Below are 21,097 nucleotides of genomic sequence, written 5' to 3' on the forward strand. Positions count from 1 at the left end.
CTCCACATAGGAATTGTTTTTTAAACGTAACTTCAAAGTAGGTCATAGATACAAGTTAAACAAGACAGCGTTGACCAATCAGTGTGTGTGCGAGTTACTTCATTATCTCCGTCATCTCACTTAAGAACACTGGTACCCAACTCAGTATTTTTGAAAAAATATCATCAAGAAAGCACATCCATTATTTCATAGCCAAAGGCTGCACTGCACTTCACCATCAATGCAGGTACAACATCTGGCCTTTTAACTTCCCAGCAGTTCTAGAACCAATAGACACACATGCGCTCCGCATGTAGAAAGCACTCTTGTTCAAAATACAATGTTTAATGGGTAAAAATGGCAATTCCATAAAAAAAAAAAACGCTTAAAAGTATTCCAATTTGTGCTTTAAAACGTGGCATGTAGTCTCCAAAACTTATGTGAAAATTAAATTTCTAATAAGTAACTAAATATCTAAACAAATTATATCTGAGGAAAAATTTATGTGCTGATGTTTCTTATAATCATTATTACACATCAGAACACCCTTAGGAAGGAGGGGATAATAATGACTCCCAAAGATCAGGAATTATTCCCAGTTCTGTTCTCTACAATATGTGGAGCCCTGCTTTTCAAGTCTTAATCAAATTTGTGGGAAAATAATGAGTTGAATGAATTGAAAGAATGAATTTATAACATCTAAACTTTCTCTCTAAAGTAGTCAGAGAAATGCAGGAAAAGCACTGAGGCAGTATGTGTAAACACCACTACTAAACAAACCCTGCACAGAGTGTTTTTTTATTTAAACAAAGTATTACATAAAAAAGTATTTTTTATGTAAAGAAAATCAGCAGTATCTGTAAACAATTCAGATTAAATTTGTTTTGGTTCTGTAAAAAAAATTATTACACTATATAATAACTACAACGCACCTGGTTTGTTGAGAGTAATTCCAGTCGTATACAGAAAATTGTCCACTTTCAAAAACTGTTGTAGGACTGTGAGATAGCCAGTAACGTTGCTAATGTGATGGTTGTCAGGAAGTTTAATTAAGGCTTTTGAAAACTGAACACTCGGTTGAGATTTGGCATCTGGAAAAAGGAAATCTCATTAATGAATAGCTGAAACAAAGGCATGTGAAGCATTACATCATTGGTCAGGACATTTTACTTTAAAGTAGTTACAATTATTTCTAAAAGTTGTCTAATGTGTTTCTAACATTTCTAAATCTTCTCGCATGATTATGACTTTAAATTCAGAAATGAATAAGAAACTTTCCTCATTTTAGACTGAACAATGCATCTTTGCAGAAAGGTCTGCCTGAGTTTGTTGCCCAGAATATCTTCATCCTTCCTTAGATTTCACTCTAAGGGACCACACACTGACCATTTTTAGCCCCACTTGGAATTCCATTTCTGTAACCCAGTGGAGTTGACAGCATTGGCCAAAATAGGCTGAAATCCATCCAAGCATCTTACTATTATCTTAGCCAAAGTGATTTGTTCAATAATGGGCCTTGTCCCAGTTAATAAGATGTACTCTGAGTTTTCTTTGGACTTAGCAGGCACTTTCTTGTTTACTCCAATGGATTTTATCTAAGCAAGTATACAGCTAAGAGTTTCAATAACCATCTGTGACTAAAAATGAGAGCTTGTTAGAAAATGGAGAAAATGCTCAAAGCATGAAGCAGGCACAGTGGCTTGTGTTCCTGTAATCTTAGCTACTAGGCAGGTAAAGATAAGAAGGATGACAGTTCAAGGGTACCCCAGCCAAAACAGTTTGCAATACCCATCATACACAGCCAATGAAAAGCTGGGAACATGAAGGAATACTTCAAGAGGTAAAGTGCCAGCTAAGTAAGTAAGCTGAGAAAGCGTGTGATACTGCAAAACAAAGAAAGAAAATTTAAAAATCAAAAGCATCCAGACACTGGTGGCTCACATTTGTAATCCTAGCTATTCATAAGGCTGAAATCTGAAGATCGTGATTCAAAGCCAACCCAGGCAGGAAAGTCCATGAGACTCTTACCTCCAACTAACCACCAAAAAACTGAAAGTGGAGCTATGACTCAAAGTGGTAGAGTGTTAGCCTTGAGCGAAAGAGCTCAGTTACAGCTCCCTGGCCCTGAGTTCAAGCCCCATTAATAACTACAACAAAACAACAACAACAAAAAGGGGTCAAATATAGTCTAGTTTAAAATGGGAATGTCAGCTTAATGATTGTAAATAACAGCATATTTAAAAAGAAAATAAATCAGCAGGGTGCTGGTGGCTCATTCCTATAATCCTAGCTACTCAGAAGACTGAGATCTAAGGATCACAGTTCAAAGCTAGCCAGGGCAGAAAAGTAATGTGAGACTCTTATCTCCAACTAACCACTCAAAAACGGGAAGTAGAGTGGTGGCTCAAACTGGTAGAGCACTAGCTTTGAGCCAAAGAGCTCAGGGATAGTGTCCAGGTCCTGAGTTCAAACCCTAGAACTGAAAAAAATAAATAAAGGAAAGAAAAAGAAATAAAAGATACAAAAATTTCCTACAAGTGAAAACATGTGCTCTTTGCAAAACATAGTTGTGCTTCTGAAGATTTTGTACATTCCTAGAGTCATGATTTTTCCTCTTCTTTTTACTATAAGCATACTAATACATTGCTCACACTTCTATTGTATAAAATGAGCACCTTTCTGATCAAATACTTTGTGAAAGTTAAAAAGTGAAAAAGTATATGTATCATTACCACAAACATCCATCCTTTCTTACTTGCTTCTACGAATAGGTGGCCTCTTGGGAGATAAGGCAACAAAGGAAGTGACTGAGGAACTCAGAGGTCTCAGGATGTTTTCCTGGGCACCTGCCAACCTGTAACCAGTACTGTCCAGACTAATGAACACACCTCACTGCTTGGTATTGGTGGCAAAGGTGTGGCACAGACACACTCACACACATTAATCCACGTCATGCCAGCAGAAATCGTGATTTCTAACAGGGTTTGAAGAAGCCAATGAAGTGTTAAGACTATGTCAAAACAAGGCAGAATCAAATAAAGAAAATACTAATATAGAACTATGGAGAGGCAGAATTCATAAAGTCTTAGCAGCCGGAAATATGCCCTTGTGTGGGCATATGGTTCTTATTTACCATGCATCCCTTCACACACAGCTGCGCATCCTCCATTCACCAGCTAAATCAGTGGTTCAAAATTCTGCCAAAAGTCCAGACATCTCAAGATTATCTGCAGCCTCACTCAATAGATTACTCCAAAATTAATCAAGTGCTACTTCAACTTTTTCCCAAACAGTTGGAAAAACGTATTTGCAAGAGTAAAGTACTCTTAATAGTTTAGAAACAAAATGGCTTCAAAGTGAAGAGCACTTCTTCAGAAACAATTGTTTGTCAGTTGTAAAGCTATTATTGGTTAGGTGGTAAACAAGTGAGATTGCCAGAGGTTTCTTCTAAGCACCATTACGAGGCATGGGGAGGTAAAAGAATGTTTGTTCATTCCTTTGTCACCTTGGTGGCTGGTGAAGAGCAAATGGAATCAGTCCTCAAAATAAGGCTTTGTGCACTCTTTCCCTTGGGGTGTACAAACAAGGCAAATCATGGCTTCCCAACAACCACATAGCTACCCAGGGTTAGGCTTCTCCCACCAGCAGCAAGGCTAACCCAGGAAGAACGGCTCACAACTATAGCATTCCATAGGTCAGAGTGACATGAGTTCTGTCCTTTTTCACCACCTACGAATGTTCCTTGTGAGAGATGTGCTTAGACAGAAGGGCAGACAGAAGTAATTCGTGTAATTCCCGTCATCTAAAGTCAAATGTTTCCATGGCAGAGGGTAAGTGACCTAGTAAAAATGAAAACTATTTCCAGTACACAAAAAAACACATACTCTTAGAGTAGGATAAGGACCAGTTTAGATCAGCTTACAGTCAATACTAAACATCACTGATCAATTCTAATTTTTCCCAAGTTATAAATGAGATTGATTCATCTCCATAATAACCCCTATAGTGCCTAATTAAAAAGAAGAAATGCACTTACCAGCTAATTTTCCAGTAATAAGAACAGTGTCTTCAAATAGCCATATATTTGCTTGGCTTTGTGGGAACAGAGAAAGTGTAACTGATGAATAAACTGTGAAATATAACACAATTAAAATAGTTAATGTGGGGGACAACACTGGGGCAAATACAGTTCTGCTACAGAAGTTCTAAGTAATGGGTGGAGGAACGAAATGATAAAAGCAATGTAAAACAAAGGAAGAATAAATATAAAATATGATGGGGGTAAAACACAATAAAAGTTACAATTTTACTGATCTTTTCCATTTTAAATAGTAGTTGATATACCAATGTAATGAATGATGGGTTATAATGGGCCTACATATAAATAATCCTGCTGTTAGCTGCCTGAATAACTTGTTATTTTTCTATATAGTTATTTCCTATTTAGTTCTTAAGATTGTTTTGTTTTGTGCTGCTACTGAAGCTTGAACTCGGGACCTGAGCACTGTCCCTTAGCATTATTGTTTAAGGATGGTGTTCTACCTCAAGAGCTACAGCTTAACTTCCTGCTTTATTGTGGTTAACTGGAAATAAAGAGTTTCACAGACATTCCTGGCTGGGCTGGCTCTGAACTGCAATCCTCAGCTCTCAGTCTTCTGAGGATGACAGCCACCAGTGTCTGGAATGAATTTTTTTTCTTTTCTTCATTGACTCAAAGATCCTCAGGGAAGACTACATCCACTCTTCATTTTTAACTTCCCACACAGAGCACAAGACTCTTCCACAGTGTACAATTTGCCAAATGGACTTGCAGTTGGCAGAGGCAGAAACTAAAACTGTTATCCAGTCATGTTGAGTAGTAGTACAGGATGGGCTAAGCCTGCCAAGGAGAGTAGATGCCTGGAAAAACCTGTGAGACAAGGAAGTACAGATCTCCTGAAATAAGACTAAATTATTTCAAGACCAGGGCCTAGAGTTGTAACAAAAGACCATTATAACCAAGAACAAATGAAATGAACAACCCTATCAAAAACAAGTCACCAACAGCATATGTTTCCATGTGGAATTCCTCCTCTGTATATATGTAATGGTTTAGTAAATGAATAGCAATAGCACAGTATTCACAAATCTCTTAGAGGATAAAAACTTGCATAGAAGTGCATTTAGTATTTAGTATTAAAATGAGTTTTAAGGGAAAAATACTGTGTATCTGATGATGGGTGATAGTAAAATGAAATACACCTTTATTCTTTATTTCTGTAGAACAAAATGAGTTACCAAATAAAACTTGGATTTCAGAATCCAATAACATTTAGACTCATGGATTTATTTAAATTGGAGAGGAGGTGGTAGAGTCACAGCTTGGACTTCAAGATGATATATTGAATATTTTCTAAGTCACAGGTAGCTAAAAAGGAACCATCCTGACAACTTTTTAAGGCTTCAAAGCCTGTAGAGAATCTATATGAACCTCACTAAAACTTATATTCAGCTTTCTTTTCACTTAATTTTTTTCTTCCTATAAAATGGGTGTTAAATCCACTATGAAAATGTTGAAATACACAAAACAGGTTTTAAAAAACATCGTAACCATTGCAAACCACTACCAAGACAACCATTAATAATATCTTGTATAATTCTTTACTGACATTTTTTCTTATAACTTGTTTTTTGCCAGTACTGGGACCTGTATTTATTAATGTACAACAACCCACTCCTTCCTTTTGTCATTTTTTCCCTTGGTTTCTTCTTCTTTTTCTTTGAGTGAATGGTTTTGCATAATTTCTTTGTCTTTTTTTTAAAAAGTAAAGCATTTAAACCATCAATTTATGTCAAGTACATCCCTATTCTGATTTTATTCACTTTCCATCTTATTTCTTATCAAAATTTAAATAATGGCTCAAGAATTCAAATGTTCCAATATGAAACCAAATATTTGTTTCACCAAATAAGAATCCTCATAAGAAAAAAGAAAACTGGTTACCTAATATATCAACCTTCAACCAATACTTTGGTATTTTGCACAGTACATCCTTCCCAAAGTCCAATCAGCCCCTCTGCATACTACCAATGCTGCCTTCACCACATCCTTTGTATTCACCTGTACTTCCATTTCCTGTCTTACTTCAGGTGTTGTTATTGTACACAGAATCCTAATCAACTCCCTGGCCAACCTCTCCAGATCCAATTTAGCCCTCTGATGACCAGCAGCACAGCAATATACACTTAAAAAAAACTAGTTTCTAAACAACTTAGTCCCCCAGTGCTAAGAATCTATGGAAGCTACCTGATTTTGAAAATAAATCCAAATGATTGCTTCCTTTTTGAGGGGCAGGGTGTTGGTGATGGGGCTTGAACTGAGTGCCTGGGGGCTGTCACTAACTCTTTTTGCTCAAGGCTAATGCTCTACCACTTGGCCACATTACTACTTCAGGTTTTTTGGTGGATAATTGGAGGTAAGAGTCTCAGACTTTCTTTCCCAGGCTGGCTTTGAACACCAATCCTCAGGTCTCATCTCCTGAATAGCTGGGATTACAGGCATGAGCCACCAGTGCCTGGTGTTTGCCTTTTACATCTATCTATCCAAGCCTAATTTCTCAGTAACCCTTTGGACACACCAGGGTTCAACTCCCAGTGCTATGTGCAGACAAGTTCATGCTCAGGATCCCTTCAATCCTCTGCAGAAGGAAAAGGCCTTCATAATTCCTATAGCTTAAAGGTTTATGTCTCCCTAAATTTATAAGTTGGACTTCTAGCCTCCATAATAGTATTATGTGGGGGCTCCTAAATAGCAATTAGATCAAGAGAACAGCGCCTTCATGAATATGGTTTGTCCCCCAAAATAAACAAATCGGTTAAACATGGCACCTTGAATCCTACCTGCAATCTCATCATTTGAAACTAAAGCAGGAAGATTGAGATTTTGAGGGCATGCTGGTCTACTTAACAAGACCCTGTAACATTTTTCAAAAAATAAAAAGGGAAGGGCAAGGGACGGGAGGGAAAATTGAAAACAAACTCGATTCCAAGGAACTCATTTGCCGATTATACCAGTAAGGACACAGTAGGAAGGTACCAGCTACAAAGCACAAAGCAAGCCTTCATCAGACACCGAATCTTCTACTAGAAACATGATTTTGGACACTCTAACTTCCAGAACTGTAAGAAATGAATTAATGTTTATAAACCACCCAGTTTTAGGTGGTTTTTCTTTATAGTAGCCAAATGGACTAACTGTGCTCTTTGAACTACATCTCCCTTCTAACCTCATCATAAGGACTTCCTTTAAAAGCTAATTAATATTCCCAGTCTCAGTGCTCTTTTATAGAAATAGTTATCCCCAAAACAAGGGGGATCATTTACCCTTAGTAAGTCAAAACACTGTTTAATTGCTTACTTGGCATTCTTCCGGTCTTCCAAGGCAGAGGTGTCAACACATAGCCATCTTTATAAGCAATAATGGTTAAGCTTAGGCCTAATTTATAGGGCACTTTTATCAACACTGCTCCATTGTTTTTAGTTACTGTGGAGTTGGTCTTCGTGTAGTTTACAAATACTTCGACAACTGCTTGACTCAGGTACTGACGGCTGATGATGTCATTCACCTGGACTTTCAGCATAAACACAGACACTGGAAGAGAAAAAGTTAGGAATTGGAATATATCACTTGAAAGTACACCACTATCCTTGAAGAGTCATTAAACACATGTGAGTAACAGGGCACATTGTTTTTAAATTTAGAAAATATATAGCTATGGATGGATGAAAAAAAAGCTAAGAATGTTCTCATAAATTCATTTTCCTTCCTAAAACTACAAACACTTATTTATTATTTAATAATCATTTTACTGTTAATTTTTTCCTACCAATTTAAGAGAAGAAAGTAGACTAGTGAAAAACAAAAGGGAGTTTTCCTCCTCAAGAAAACATATTTCCACTCTGTCTTGTTTATTCTAATGCTATCAAGTTATCCAGATTTAATACTAATTTCAAACATAGTCTAAGACCTTAAAATAGTCATCTAAATAAACCTGTGAATGCATAGCTAGTACATTTATTTTCTTTTATTGTCTGGAAAGCAGTTCCAAGTATACAAAATAATCAAACATGTTTTTCTCTATAATATTAGAAAGCCTTACATATCAACTATATGAGAAAACATACATTGGAGGAAAAAAAGTTAAGGCTGATTTTTGCTTAACTCTTATAGTCTTACTCCTCAAGCACAAACTTGACAATGGACTCGGTAGATTTACCAATAATTACATCAGGTGAAAAAAAAAGAATTTATACTATCAAGAACTTATGCAATCAAGCACAGTAACATCTTTGCAAAGATGTCTTCTCCCCTGTAAGTGAGATGTGGCCTAAGTCAAGAGCAAGCTAAGAGTCAGGCGCCAGTAGCTCACACCTGTAATCCTAGCTACTCAAGAGGCTGAGATGCCTTGTCTGTTCTAAATTTGTTAAACTGAATCTTAAAATTTTTTGCATCATAATGAAGACATTTTAAATACAAATAAAATCAATTAATAAACTTTTGGTACCAGCTAAGGTAAAATTAACACACACACATACACACAAAACTGATCCTTTCAAGAGTTCAAAAATGAGGTTTAATATTATGCAACTAAAATTAACTAGAATGCCTTACTGTGAATGTGGTTGAGAAGTTTATTCTTACATGACATCAGTTAAAAAGAAAAGTATCCCCTGGCCATGGCCCCCCACACACAAACACACATGCACACATGCAGGCCAATCATGGCCTCAAACTCTTAGGCAAACAAAGCCCAGAAGGCTGTAATATGCATGACATGAAGGGCCCCTAAGGTAAATGTAGTTAATGGGTCCGTATTACATAAAAACCATGATTGCAAAGGATCATAGTACCTGCTGTTCAAAGAATTACTCCCACCAATACAACCCCTTGTCCTCAAACCAATAAAATGTATATAAAATACATGTGGTAGTCAATCAGAGTCAATCAGGGGGCTCAACACTCAAGAACTTATGCAAAGATACACACAGAGAAAATAGTTGTTGGAACTAAACTACAGAAGAAAGACTATGAGCTCCTACTCATTGTGACACCAGCCCTACACTAGTCCCTCTCTGGCCACTGTGATACCAGCACTGCCCTGCCCCCTCTCCTCCCACTGTGATATCAGCATTGTCCTAGACCTGCTCCTCCCACTGTGATATCAGCACTGCCCTACTTCTTTCTACCCACTTTGACAGCAGAGCTGCCCCGGATCCTCTCTTCCCACTGTGACCTCAGCACTGTACCAGTCCCTCTCTACCAAGTGTGACCTCTCTACCAAGCACTGCCCTAGTCTTTCTGCTCTCACTGTGACACCGACACTGCTCTAGTCTCTCTCCTCCCACCATAACATCAGCACTGTTCTAATCCATCTCCTCCACGGTGACATGAGCACTGCACTAGACCCTCTCCTCCCATTGTGACATGAGCACCGTACTCCACCCAGAGACTAGTTTGTGCATCCTCCCTGACTGATCTGGGAGGTCTGTTATAACTCTTCCTGTGAAGTGGCTTGAATATATCCAGCTTCAGTTCTTTCACTATTATCTTAAGCAAGTGCATTCAATGATACAGAGAACAACTGTAAGTGGGGGGTGGAGGAATTTTTTCAATAGGCTAGTCTATATTCTTTTTTTGTTTGTTTTGTCAGTTGTGGGGCTTAAACTCAGGGCCTGGGCCCTGTCCCTGAGCTCTTTCACTCAAGGCTAATGCTCTACCACTTGAGCCACAGAGCCACTTCCAGTTTTCTGGTGGCTAGTTGCAGATAACGGTCCTGCCTGGACTGACACTGAACCACAGTCCTCAGATCTCAGCCTCCTAAGTAGCTAGGATTACAGGTGTGAACCACTGGCACCCAGGTTACATTCTTAAAAGAAAATAAAGGAAGTTGTATGGCTCCAGTGGCTGGCTGTTTGCTTTGCTTGTGCCTTGTTCAATCCCCTGTACAGCAAAAAAAGACAAAAAGTATTAAATACAAAGAATGTGATAATCCATAGGAGAGGGAGATTGCATATGACTCAAAGGAATTTAGTATTCAAATTTACTAATAGAAAAAATTTTGCTAATAGATTCATTCAATCCAATGCCCCTAAAATAGTTGCCTCAATTGCTTGGTTTTCCTCATTTTGGTAGTTAAATGTGCTGATAAATCTATATTTAAACACATTGAGTGGTAAGCAAGCAATTACAAATAAATTGACTGAAGTACAGTACACTCTATGGAGAGCTCAAATAGTATAATTCTTTACAAAGACTAAACCAAAGCTGAACAAAATAAGTTGCAGCAAAGAGGTACTGGCAAGAGAGGGAGTGGGGCCAAGGTGTGAGAGGCAGACGAATGAAGAAGGAAAGGGGGGAAAATACAGTCAACAATTCACTATATATACCACAAAATAAGAAATAAAAAAGGAGTGTATCAGAGGGGGGGCTAAAATGTTGAAGGGACAACAAATTAAGATTTATTGTATACATAAACTGCTTTGTTAAATGGCAAAAAATAACACAAATCTTAAAAATTAAGAAAAATGAGAGAAGGGGTGGATTGGAAGGGGTGGGGAGAATGTGAAAGAGGTGACATTGATCAAGATGTATGGTATCATAAACTACATTGAATGGCAACTCCTTTGAACAACTACTTAAAGATAATAAAATATTTTTGAAGTGTATTAAGAAACATGTCTTATTTCAGTTAATACACATGCATACATGAGATCTCAAATAATGTAATTCCTTAGAAAGGCAAAAGCAAAGTTTGGCAAAATACAACACCAAGAAGGTACTCAAAAGGGGTCAAGGGGAAAAGATAGACAAATGAAGAGGAGAGGAAGGGGAGAATGCAGTTAAAAATCCATTGTATATCCTACAAAATTAACAGTAATGATGGAAGGGGCAGATAAGGGAGGGATGGGTGAGAATGTTGAAAGGGGTTACATTGATCAAGATATATTGTATTCATAAACTGTTAAATGAAATCTCCTGTGTACAACTACTTAATTATAATAATCAAAAGGAAAACAATGAGTCTTAATGGGGATACTTTTTTAATTCATTTGCTTCAAACATCAATTTCAGAAATTCTCACAGCCTTTAGATTTTCAGACATCCCAATGTGTGATTAAGTGCTTCAGTATAATTCATGTAACAACTGAAAGTTTCATCCGTCTCATTCTTGACAAGAATAGCTGCTAAAAGAAGACACACTCTAACTTTCTGACAATCTGAAGTTTGATACAGAAAATGTTTTCAAATATCTCCTAATTCAGAATAGATGGTTTCATGTTTTTCACATTCAATAACCACGTTAGACATTCGATGAGCAAAATATCTGCAGGGGTATTTCAACCATCAAATCAGAGTCTTCCTCTCTGCTAAGGTACTGCCTTCATTCACTTGGGACTCTGTACAGTGACTGCCCACCCAGAAGGGTTCTATTTTACTTGGGAAAACACCAGCCTACTTTGGTCTTGCAATTATTTCTTTCCCAGTCCTACTTGATAGAAAATGACATAAAACACAAATTATATATATATATATACACACATATGCTTTCTGTAACACACCAAGGCTAGTGTTGTAACTGTATGTTTTCCAATTTCATCCTAATAAGTCTAGAAGCTAAAATTAAACATACAATGAGTTTCTCCAAATCCACACTTTACTTGAATGTGGAGAGAATGTTATCATATTTACTAATGTATTTTCTTTCCATCAAAGCTAAAAGGCTGAGTTTTTGCCTACACCTATATGATGTGTCTCTCACCTTGGCACAGACCAGAACAAAAGCAACATTAAAAAATTTATTTTTTAATCCAGCCTGAAAGACTAAACAAAATATTTAAATAGACAAGAATGATTCCTTTTCTTCACATGAGAAAGTTATAAACAAACCAAGCATCAGTGGTTCACATCTGTAATCCTAGCAACTCAAGAAGTTGAGATCTGAGGTCTGTGGTTCAAAGCCAGCCCAGGCAGAAAAGTTCATGAGATTCTTATCTCCAATTAACCATCAAAAAATTGGAAATGGAGGTATGGCTCAAGTGATAGAGTACAAGCCTTGAAAGAAAAAGCTCATGTACTAGTACAAATAATTTTTTAAGTTATAAAGAACTTCCTGCTTCATGTGTAAACAGGATATTCTGACTTTAACAGTCTGTTCAGGCCAAGAGCACAGGCAAGAAAAGAAGCACTTGGTAACCAGAGTAATTTAGCTACACTCCTTTGGAGTTCTGTCCTCCAACACAAATACTTTGGTATTTACACAAGGCAGATCCCATGATTAATTATGTGAATTTTCAACCAGAGGTGCAATTGTCTCCATCATCTACCTTCTCCTCTCCGTTGTATTTTTCAACTTTCTATGAACATATTATTTTCTCTGTCACTTAATTATAATCATTATGTCCTGCCTACATAATCTTCTTTTCAATGTCACCATTGGTTTAAAAATGGTTCAATATCAAATGATGTCAAGTGTACCCTTAGAAAACATATAATTTAAACATTCAAAGAAACATGTAAAAATAAAATACATATCAATGAGCTAGGTCCTGAGGTTGCTGGTTATGATTTTTTCACATGGTTTGAAGAAGCATTATTAAGTCTGAGAATCACTGAAATTCTAAGGAAGAAAACAATTATCTTCAAAAGGTTTGCGTTCCAACACTATATTATGGGTTCACCACTGAATACTAGTAGGTTACTCAAAGTCTCAAAGGGATTTTTCTAAAATACTGTTATCTATATCAAGTAGCATCTACATCTTAATGTGATACTAGCTGATAAAATTACAGTTCACTTCTTTATAAGCGTCAGATATGATCTTATTACATTGTTAGAATTTTGTAACAACCTATGTGGATTACAACCACACATATGGAGAAACTACCTCATTTGCAGATTTCTCTGGTACAAAAATTGCCCGACTATCTTGTATTTAAAGAATCCCATAGACTCCACTCTCAAATTACTCAAGCTGATTCAAAACTTTGGCAAAGTAGCAGGATATAAAATTAACCCTCAAAAATCAGTGGCTTTTCTGTATGTCAACAATGAGAAAAGTGTGGCTGAAATTAGGAAAGCAACTCCATTCGTAATAGCCCCACAAAAAATAAAATATCTAGGAATTAACTTAACCAAAGAAGTGAAGGACCTCTGTGATGAAAACTTTTAAAAACCTGAAAAAGGAAATCAAAACAGAACTTAGAAAGTGGCAAAAACTCCCATGCTCCTGGATTGGGAAGATCAACATCGTGAAAATGGCAATACTTCCCAAGGCTATCTACAAATTTAAGGCGATATCTATCAATATTCCAATCTCATTCTTCAAGGAAATATAAGAGGCAATCCAAAATTTCATATGGAACAACAGACCCTGAATAGCAAAAACAATCCTCAACAGAAAGAACACTGCTGGAGGAATATCAATACCAAATTTCAAACTCTAATTACAAAGCCATAGCAATCAAAACAGCTTGGTAATGGCACAAGAACAGACCTCCGGACCAATGGAATAGGATTGAAAACCCAAAAATGAACCTACAGACCTATAGCCATCTAATCTTCGATAAGGGAGCTAAAAAAATAGAATGGAAGAAAGCCTCTTCAGTAAATGGTGCCGGCAAAACTGGTTAACTACATGTAGAAAACTAAAGCTAGATCCTTATATATCACCCTGCACCAGAATCAACTCCAAATGGGCCAAAAACCTTGGAGTCAAAGCAGACACTCTGAAAACATTACAGGATGGAATAGGAGAAACCCTGGGTCTCCTTGGCACAGGCCCAAATTTTCTTAATAGAGACCCAGAAACACAACAAATCAAAGAAAGGTTGGACAAATGGGATTGCATGAAATGGCAGAGCTTCTGCATGGCAAAGGACATAGCTAGCAAGATCAATAGAAGCCCACAGATTGGGAGAAGATCTTCACTAGCCATACAACGGACAAGGGTCTCATATCTAAAATATACCTGGAACTCAAAAAATTAAATCCCCAACAACAAATCTTCAAAGAAACAACTGCCCAATAAATAAGTAGGCTAAAGACTTAAAGAGAAACTTCTCTAAAGAGGAAAGAAGGATGGCCAATAGACACATGAAGAAATGCTCAACTTCTCTAGCCATAAAAGAAATGCAAATCAAAACAACAATGAGATACCACCTCACTCCAGTTAGAATGGCTATAATCAAGAACTCTGATAACAACAGATGCTGGAGGGCATGTGGACATAAGGGAACCTTACTTCATTGTTGGTGGGAGTGTAAACTTGTCCAACCACTTTGGAAAGCAGTATGGAGGTTCTTCAAAAGACTCCATATAGAGCTCCCCTATGACCCAGCAATCCCCCTTTTGGGCATTTACTCAAATGATCACAAACAAGACCACACTAAAGCTACTAGCACGACTATGTTTATTGCAGCATTATTTACTATAGCTAAGATATGGAACCAACCCAGATGCCCCTCAGTAGATTAATGGATCAAGAAAATGTGGTGTATATATACACAATGGAATTCTATGCCTCCATCAGAAAGAATGACATTGCCCCATTTGTTAGGAAATGGAAAGGCTTGGAAAAAATTATATTAAGTGAAGTAAGCCAGGCACAAAGAAACATAGGTCCCATGGTTTCCCTTATTTGCAATATCTAGTATATGTACGAGTCAAGCAGAAAAGGTCAGATAAGGTAATGTTAGGAAAATGAACCCTAAGACATGTATTTAAATTTTTTTCTTTCATGCATTTTTTTCTAATGCATTTATAAGATTATTTCTTTGTTGCTTTGTATGTCCCTCCCCCACAATATAACCCCTGCTTTCACTGTATTTGATGTGGGTATAATTTGTGGAGGGGAAGGGGAAAAGCAAGTCGTTTAAATAAGGATACAGGTGGACCTGTTGAAACAATGAGAAGTACAAGTTGTCATGTCGAAAACGAACTTTACAACTTTGGTGGGGGGGGAGGATTACATGGGGGACGGGGGGAGGCTGGGAAGGGATGAGAAGGGGAAACAAAGGAGGAGGCTACAATGCTTGATAAGAAATGTGCTCATTATCTTGCCCATGTAATTGTAACCCCTCTGTACAGTATTTTCACAATAAAAAATTAAACTTATAATTAAAATATTTTTTTAAAAATTGCCCAATTTTTTTTCACAGTACATTGTAAGCACCTACAATAATTTCATTTAAAATACTGCAACTACTTTATTCAACAGGAATAGAATACTAAAATGGAAGATTTTATAAACTGAATATTGGTCAAGTTTTTAAAATTAAGTATTTGAAATGGGACACCCATAGTCAATACCGATAATCCCAGTTACTCAGGAAGAATAAGAGAGATCTGAGAGTCTTAGTTCAAAGCCAGCCTAGGCAAGGAAGTCTGTGAGACTGTTAGGTCCAAAAAGCTGAAGTAGAGTTATGACTCATGTAGTAGAGTGCCAGCCTTGAGAAAAAAAAATCTAAGGGTTACCAGCACGTGTGTGCATGTGCGTGCGTGCGCACGCGCACGCACACACACGCACACACACACACACACACACACACACAGGAAAAAAATCAAGTAACTGATGAGACTAATCCATTAAATAATTCATGTTCTTCAAAAACTTCAGCAATTCAACTCCTTTTAAAATAGACCCACAAAAAATAAAATACCTAGGAATTAACTAAAGAAGTGAAGGACCTCTATGATGAAAACTTTAAAAACCTGAAAAAGGAAATTAAAGCAGAACTAAAGCAATTCATATTGAAATGTATGCATTACGATAGGAACTGGGAAAACAATGAAGAGCACCCAAATACAGTAGAGTAAAATAGTTCATTCCAAATGATTAAAGTGTTCACATACAGTAACTCCAACGAACACTGAATGCCTACCTAGGGTCACATCTGTACTGGATGCACAGTGGGGATGCAAATATTCATAGAACACAGACTGCCTTAATGAAGTTCATTTTGAAAGAAAATAATAGGTTCATGAAAAAGACTACAGAATTTCTGATAATAATGGAGCATTACTACAATACTTTACCATACCATGCTATAGCACAAAATGATACAACAATAAAGCAGTGCTAAAAACAGACAAAAAACCCAAAATGGGCTCAATATCTATTTTGAAATCAGTTAACACTGATTTTTTAAATACTTTTTTATTGTAAAAATAGTGTACAGAGGGATTCCAGTTACATGAGTAAGGTAATGAGCATTGTTCCTCCTCAGTTCTTCCCCTACCATCCCTTCCCTCCCCACCTTTCCAACTCCTCCCTCCCTCCCCCCTGATTTTTTTTTCTTTTTGAGGAAAGGGAAATCTAGAATTTGAGTTCAGATATTCTAAGGGCTCACCCAGGGCATTCTCTCCTGCTTTCTCTCTGGCTTTCTGGTCCATTCCTATGGAGATTTACAATAAGAACCCAAAATATTCCAAAGTTCTGATTATGACCCAAATCAGCCTTTACTGGAGGCATTCAGAGGCTTCATTTGCGATCTTACATCATTTTCATACAAAATACTCAGTCATAGAAAAATCTTGGTTTCAAGCTTGCTATGCAAATATCTTAAGTTATAAAAGAAAACAACCATTTCTCAATTCAAATGTCTAGGTACGTCCTAATTTTAGAAAAGCTATAACAGTGATGATTCTTAAAGAGTATCATTCAATTCCTCTTTTTCCACATTCAAAATCTTCTGAAAACATGACTTCCACCTTCCTTTTCAGGCTCATTTCCAATGAATCCAACTCTCCAATAAGATTGTAGCAAACTACAACCTGCAATCCAACTCTGTATCAATGTTTGAGTTTGTAAATACAAGCTTTATTGGAACACACCCAAGTTCACTTCGTTTGTGTGCCTCCTATGTCCATTTCTGCTACCAAGTACTTATTCAACATTGTCACTTAAACTGGTCACTAGTTACTAATAAACCCAATCAACTTCCTTGCTATAGCACACTGATTTCTTTTTTCTACATTTTAAAATTTTTTATTATCTTAAAGTAGTTGTACAGGGGAGGCATCAGTTAACAAAGCAGTATATGAATACAATGCATCTTGATCTATGTCACCCCCTTCAACCATTTCATCTCCCTTCAACCCACTCCTTCCTTTACATTTCTTAATTCTGTGGTATATACATTGAATTCTTGACTACATTCTCCCCCTCCACCCTTCATTGTCTACTCCTCAAGTACCCATTTCTTGGTGCTTATTTTGTTGGGCTTTGACTTACTCTTTCTAAAAAATTGTAATATCTGAGTTCTTTATAGCATCTACTATAATTCAGTTAATTTATTCATTCGGAACTGTTTGCACACCACCCAGAATGTGTACTTATAGATTTACAGGCACATTCTATCTGCCACTAATACAACCATTTCCTTCCTCCACCTTAAAATGCCCTTTTAAACTCTGACTGGCAAAATCTTAATCCAATCTTCCATTTTAGTAAAATGGTTCTCTTTCAAATACATGTCCCCTCATCTCACCTGGATTGGATCTTCTCTTCTACACTGACTGGACTAATGGCCCATGATACTTTCTGGTATTCTGTGTTTGTCTTCTTACTTCACAAGAGTGGCTTCTTGATAGTCAATAATGTTTCAAACACAAACTTATTTTTTATCAGGGCTTTGTAGGCAGGCATGCATGTAATCAGTGAATGGAAAATGGATAGGGAAAAACAGAAAGAAGTAGGATAAAGAATTAATAAAAGGCAAAAGGTTAAAAAAGGGAAGATCGGAGGTGGCTAAGTCCCTGGGGAACAGAATATTTGTAGGAACTCCACAAGGACCACCTGAAATTACAGTAGCTTTTGAACCTCAGTATTATATACAAACTAGCTTAGTCCCAGAGTTACTATTAGAAGATAGTTACAATAACAACAACACTAAAAATAAATGTTAAAAATCCCTTTGCTTTTAGAAATTAATACAATTTTTCATTCTTTATTGTAAGAATATTTAACCTGGAAACTCTGACCAGAGAATACAAAACAGCAAAACAGCAAAGATTAAACATTTTTTTCTTACTATCACAAAACAACACTAACAAAGCAAATTTACAAGTCTTGCTCTCAGGGCAGGAGTGCTATTTCCCTATTTAATTGGAAAGAGAGCTGAGAGTTGACAAGGGAGCTAGAGAACAGCAAGGAGCTCCTAAGGAGAAAAGACCATTTAATTATGCATTCTGTGAAGCACAGTGGAGGGGACTTACACAGCCTGATCGTTATAGCATTTCAAATATGAGACACACAAGCCTCCTTCTTTTAAAAGAACAAATGGTACAGAATTCTTAAAAAGGAAAGAAAAACCCTCAATACAATAGAATCGCTTCTTTTCACTGCTGAAGCCTCCAAATTGGATCCAAAAATGCTATTGGCCATGGAGTTTAAAAGAGAAAAAAATATGTTAAAAGCAAATAAACATTCATAAACTAATATGGCAGTAAACCAAAGTTCTTAGCTAAAGCTAAGAATTACTCAGCATAATGACATAATCTCCAACATTGGAAAATGTTTTGGATCAAACAAAATACACATCTTTTCTCATTCAAACTGAAAGTGTGAATAGGCCTGATTCACCAAAGCTAAGGAAATGAATAACATAAAAAGAGTCTTTATGATTTAAGAACAATTGCAACAATAGGGGATTCAACAGAGAACAGATGAAAGCACTGACCCGTTTGTACATGGACTGTGATCCTTCTTGCCTGTTCGAGGGCTCTTTTCCTCAATGGAAATAAATGCATTGTCCAAGCTCATGTCACAAGCATTTATTTTCCTTACTTTTTTCCTTTCTTCTCAATCTTTGATCTCTTCCCTGAGAATCACTTACCAAATCAACCAATCATGAATGCCCTCAAGCTATTTATTAAGCATAGTTTATGTGAAACCCAAGTTGTAGAGCAATAATGTAACTTTTAGCCTCATGGGGGAAAGGTCATTTGGGTTATCCAAATGCTTGAAAATGCACTGGTCACGGGGGCCACGAAAGCAGGCAATCACTAGAACAAGGTATAGTTGGGAAACTCCTATACAGAAAAACTGCAACTGAGTTTTTTTGGGGGTTGGGGTTTTTTGGTTTTGTTTTTTGGGAGTTTTTTGTTGTTGTTTGGTCGGTTGTGGGGCCTGAACTCTGGGCCTGGGCGCTGTTCCTCAGCTCTTTAGCTCAAGGCTAGCGCTCTACCACTTGAGCCACCTTCCCAGCCCCACAACTGAGTTTTGATACTAACCTTGAACTCAAGGCTTGGGGCCTGTCCAAAACCTTTCTTGTTCAAGGCTGGCTCTCTACCACTTGAGCCACAGCTTCACTTGTGGCTTTTGGTGGTTGGAGATAAGAGTCTTAATGGCCTTTCCTGCCTGGCCTTGCTTTGAGCCATGATTCTCAGATCTCAGTCACCTGAGTAGCTAGGATTAAAAATGTGAGCCACTGGCTCCCAGCTGCAGTTGAGTTTTGAAGGAGTAATAGACAGTAGTGAAGAGTTTAGCTCTGAAATCTAGGACGTGAATCACCAATACTTGGCCATAGTACTAGCACTGAACGTGACATTTTTACAGATGGGAGCAATTGCTGAGGCGGTTTTCCCTCTTCCTTTCCGCTGATAGTACTGCCAGGCACTGGTGGCTCCCACCTGTAATCCCAGCTACTCAGGAGGCTGAGATCTGAGGACTGCAGTTCAAAGCCAGCCTGGGCAGGAAAGTCCCTGAGACTCTTTCCTCCAATTAACCACCAGAAAAGCCGAAGTGGCACTGTGGCTCAAGTGGTAGAGCACTAGCCTTTAGCTGAAGTATACAGGGACAATGACCAAGCCCAGAGTTCAAGCCTCACACTGACATAAATAAACTAACAAACAAACAAACTGATAGTACATTCAACTAAGAACAAGTTTGTGTTTGGTACTACCGAACACATTAAGAGAGACTTTTTTCTGAAGTACATCAGTAAAAAAATGTTTAAAGACTGAGGAATGAACTGTGTGTTCTAAAGAAAATGTGAGGAAACTTCAACACATAGAGATAAGAAGTGGGTATTTCTCATTTAAAAAAAAAAAGATGAGAGCAAGTGTGTGCTGACATTCTCCTCTACCCTTGAGAATGTGCTGGGTGCTGCTGTGCCCACTGCAACTCTAGGCTCATTCCTACTTGGTCCTTACTCATCCGGACCTTCTGCAGCATCCTGTCACTTCCTTCAACATGTCAGGACCCACATCTGGGTCTTCATATAGACTGTTCCTTCTTCCCAGAATTCTTTCCTCTCAGATTTCAAATGTTTTATGCTTTCATCTCCCTGAAGACTGTCAAGACGACACTTGAACAGAAGTGACATCTGTTTTCCCATTCCTATGTTTCAGAGGCCCTAAGTATACCTGAAATGTATTGATTTATCAAAACATGCACATGACTCAACAGCAGGTTAGACCTAAACTAAGGTTTGTTACAACCAAGGATAAAGAAATGAAACAACAGGAGGATTAGATATATATATATATAATATATATACACACACATATATGTACACATACAGCACACACACACACACACACACACACACACACACACACACACACACACACATATGCATGGCAAAGTCCATAGAGGTCAGCACAGGATTCGAAATGGTTCCTCTCTGAGGATTTACTGACCATCTGTTTTTCTCTAGCTGCGAACTTCGGACACATGCAAAATGCCTCGGTGGAGGAAAACCAGTTAAGCCTTAAAGTCTAAGACTTAAGACTCTAATCATGTGCACACATTTCTATTACATAGTGAATCATGGTAGTAAAAATATGGAATCCCAGCATAAATACTAGCCACAGACCACCAACTTGCTAAGCAATCCTGAGAAGTCTTGAAAAGATAGAACAAGATGCCTCATTGCTCCAGACAGATTCAATGTCCTCATCAGTCTGTAAAATCAGAACATAGCAAGGGCTACATTCCAGAACCTAGTGTGAGACACAGTCACCTGCCCAAACCCAAAGAGTAGACCGAGAGACATGGGTTATTGGAGGTCTTGCATGATGGGTGTCTGGTGGTCAGAGGTACCCAGGGAGTTAATGTGAAAGTCCCTCCCCTTGAGT

General features: G+C 37.6%; 1 protein-coding gene across 1 annotated transcript in view; it reads right to left on the minus strand.

Annotated features, from left to right (window-relative positions):
* Fam171b (family with sequence similarity 171 member B) overlaps positions 1-21,097 on the minus strand; it is a 66,588-nt gene that overhangs the window by 15,538 nt on the left and 29,953 nt on the right. Inside the window, exons 2-4 of the mRNA XM_042688395.1 lie at positions 7,376-7,609; positions 4,016-4,108; positions 912-1,070 (exon numbers count right to left, since the gene is read on the minus strand). Of these exons, the coding sequence (XP_042544329.1) occupies positions 912-1,070; positions 4,016-4,108; positions 7,376-7,609 (486 nt within the window). The remainder of the gene's footprint in view (positions 1-911; positions 1,071-4,015; positions 4,109-7,375; positions 7,610-21,097) is intronic.

This window comes from Dipodomys spectabilis, unplaced genomic scaffold, assembly GCF_019054845.1.
Source record: "Dipodomys spectabilis isolate Male_0828 unplaced genomic scaffold, ASM1905484v1 ptg000115l, whole genome shotgun sequence".
In the NCBI taxonomy this organism is placed as follows: Eukaryota; Metazoa; Chordata; class Mammalia; order Rodentia; family Heteromyidae; genus Dipodomys; species Dipodomys spectabilis.